The 2746-nt window shown below is 42.8% G+C and overlaps 1 protein-coding gene across 1 annotated transcript; it reads right to left on the bottom strand.

The window, feature by feature from the left end:
- Positions 1-228: 228 nt before the first annotated feature.
- Positions 229-770, bottom strand: LOC130825903 (uncharacterized). The gene is made up of 2 exons (XM_057691363.1): positions 471-770; positions 229-390 (listed from the first exon to the last, which is right to left on the bottom strand). Exons 1-2 carry the CDS (start codon positions 729-731, stop codon positions 229-231), a joined length of 423 nt encoding a protein of 140 aa, XP_057547346.1. The 5' UTR covers positions 732-770.
- Positions 771-2746: the final 1976 nt, after the last annotated feature.

Here is a 2746-nt window from a genome sequence, read left to right as displayed (position 1 = left end):
ATTTATACACGACATTCATTAAAAGTTGTATATAATCCATAATTATACTACAGTGTGTGCTGTTAACAATTTATTTATTTCTTTGATTAATAGGAGGAATTTATAATGCTGGTAGACAAATATACATGTATTTGTGTGATGTGGGTTAGTGTGTATATTTATGTAAATTAAATGCAATCATTGACGAAATTAAATGCAATAAATAATGTAAAATAGTTTCAGTACAGACTATTCAGGGCCTTGCCCTTGATCAGTTTGCCATTGATCATATAATTCTCTACAATCATTAAGGTATATTTCTAACGCATGTCGTTCACGGGAGTTCAAATCCGCAAGCCGCGTAGGTAGTCTTGCCACTGGAGAGAATCGACTGGCCCATTCTTTCGCGAACTGAAAACACAACAGTACAATGTGCGTTATTAAATCATTAAATAAAAGAAACTTGAAAAAAAATTTATAATAAAACTCACGTAATCACATCTGCTCTGACCAGGACCAGGACCGGAAGCCAGCAATTCGTCTCGGGATATGTACGGGTGCGAGCAAACTCTGAACCATTCAACGTAATTAGGTTCAGTCTCTGAAGGAACAGTAGCCCGTCGAAGTCCCTGCTCAACAAGGCGGCCACTGTAGGGGAACCTACTCCACGCCTCCACAAATGCAGCAGCAGAAGAAGGAAAGGTCACGGAGTAGGTTCCGTGTGCCGGTCGAAGAGCCTTGGCTGGTCTCATAGGAGCTGGAGGAATAGACTGCACGAACCCAATCTGTCGCAATGCCTGCTCCGGCAAATACACCTCCACAACATCAAAGCAGGTGATACCCCCGATGACTGTGGTGCGTGGGTGCTCATTCAGCAACGCAGCAGCTCCACAATTGTAGGGAGTCCATTCAACCTGCTTACAGGCCAAGTTAAAAAACAAATTTCCTACAGATAAAAAACAACATGCATGACAAAATGTAATGTAAAATACCTGAGTCTCTGTCATTGAGTCCAGAACCTTGCGGAATGATATCAACCTGTCCAGCTCACGACCTACTTTCTTCGGCGTCCACATCTCCGCCCTAGTCGTGTTTGGCACATCATCTCGGCGAGGATGAGGGCGGAAAGCGGGGAAGTACTCATAGATCCATGTCTGGAGCAATGTGAGGCATCCAGCAATGGTCTTGCAACCAGCCCTAGATGCCATTCCGAGCTGCCTGTACAAGAACGCCAAAGTCACCGCACCCCAAGCCACGTCCTGTTCATCGTCGTTGACGACAACTATCGGGTGAGGTCGCATGCCAGTCCTGGTCTTATCCGCCAACAAGGTAGAGCCGATGACAGCCATGTAGTACGCTGTGGTCTGGGTATCCAAGGCATGCGACCTATGACACAGCCGCATCAGTTCAGCAACGCTTATGCATCCGCTGGTGAATGAACCTTTACGTCGAAGCTCAGACAGAGGCTCGCCGACCAGATTGGTGATACCAACCTCCCACTCCGCCTCCGAAGGCTCAGCCGGCAGAGAACCATCAATAGAAATGCCCAATATGCGTTGCACGTCGTGCAACATAATCGTCATCTCTCCCCAGGGCATGTGAAAGGTGTTCGTATCCGGCTGCCACCTCTCGACGAACGCCGATATCAAAGCAGAGTCGATGTGCTGGTGCATAATGACCGGTAGTCGACCGAGGGAAGTGGAAGGTAGAAAATCGACTAGCTCAACGGACAAATCCTTCAATCCGATGATGGACTCCACCGGTCTCTTCCTAATACGGCACTCCAGAATCGGAGGCGTACGCTCGGAGCCGTCATAAATAAGTTTAGCTATGTGCCCGCCATAGCTAGGGATCAGTCGCGTATCTGTCGGCCCCCCGGGCTGGGGTGATGTCACTAACCAGTCTGTGTTAGTGGACTGTGAGGGCCTGCCCCGTGGCGGCTCATTATCGACAAAACTTCCTCCTGCACGCTCAGATGCGGCGGAAGAACTAGGGCCGCCACGGGCAAATCTGCCTTCGGGGCCACGAACTATAGTCCAGTCCAATGGGGCAGGCTCAGGACCTTGGAACTGAACATCATCAGCATCATTATCATCATCACTATAAACCCCCCAACTACTCTGGAGGCTATCAGCCTGGTCATCAAAATGAGTACGCACTTGGTTCAGCGTACTCGACCTTTGGGCCTCACTGTGTCTGGCCGCCTCTTCCTGCCTAGCCCTCCTAGCAGAACCCGTGACCCCTCTCTCATGCGGGTCCCCTCTGAGTAAGGTAGGCCTAGAACTATTACCTCTCAACAATTGCCTAAAAAAACCCTTTCCTTTTCCTTAATTACCAGCCATTTTCTACAATTTTTTACGGTTTCATTCAATATTATAAATAATAATATTTCTAAATACATAATAATCATAAATAAAATATGGAAAAAAAAAACAAAAAAAAAACAAAAAATTATTAACATTTAATTAAAAAAAATATATACAAAACATAAACATATATTTAATAATAAATAAAAATAACAATAACAATAATAATAATAAAATTAATAATAACAACATTAACATATATTTAATAATACAAAATTAACAATCACAATAATAATAATAATATTAATAATAATAACATTAACATATATTTAATATTAACAAAAATAACAATACAATAATAATAATAATTAAATTAATAATAATAAAATTAATAAAATACATACGGAAAAAATAAAAAAAAATAAAAAAAATTATAGTGGGCGACTCCTATAATTTTTTTT

Source organism: Amaranthus tricolor, chromosome 10 (assembly GCF_026212465.1).
Source record: "Amaranthus tricolor cultivar Red isolate AtriRed21 chromosome 10, ASM2621246v1, whole genome shotgun sequence".
Classification (NCBI taxonomy): Eukaryota; Viridiplantae; Streptophyta; class Magnoliopsida; order Caryophyllales; family Amaranthaceae; genus Amaranthus; species Amaranthus tricolor.
This window is presented reverse-complemented; position numbering and strand designations above follow the sequence as displayed.

Excerpts from the sequence above, each read along its gene's own strand:
- LOC130825903 (XM_057691363.1), bottom strand. The coding sequence starts at position 731 with ATGAGACCAGCCAAGGCTCTTCGACCGGCACACGGAACCTACTCCGTG. Across the intron at positions 391-470 it reads GTCAGAGCAGATGTGATTAC|TTCGCGAAAGAATGGGCCAG; the intron begins GTGAGTTTTATT and ends TTGTGTTTTCAG.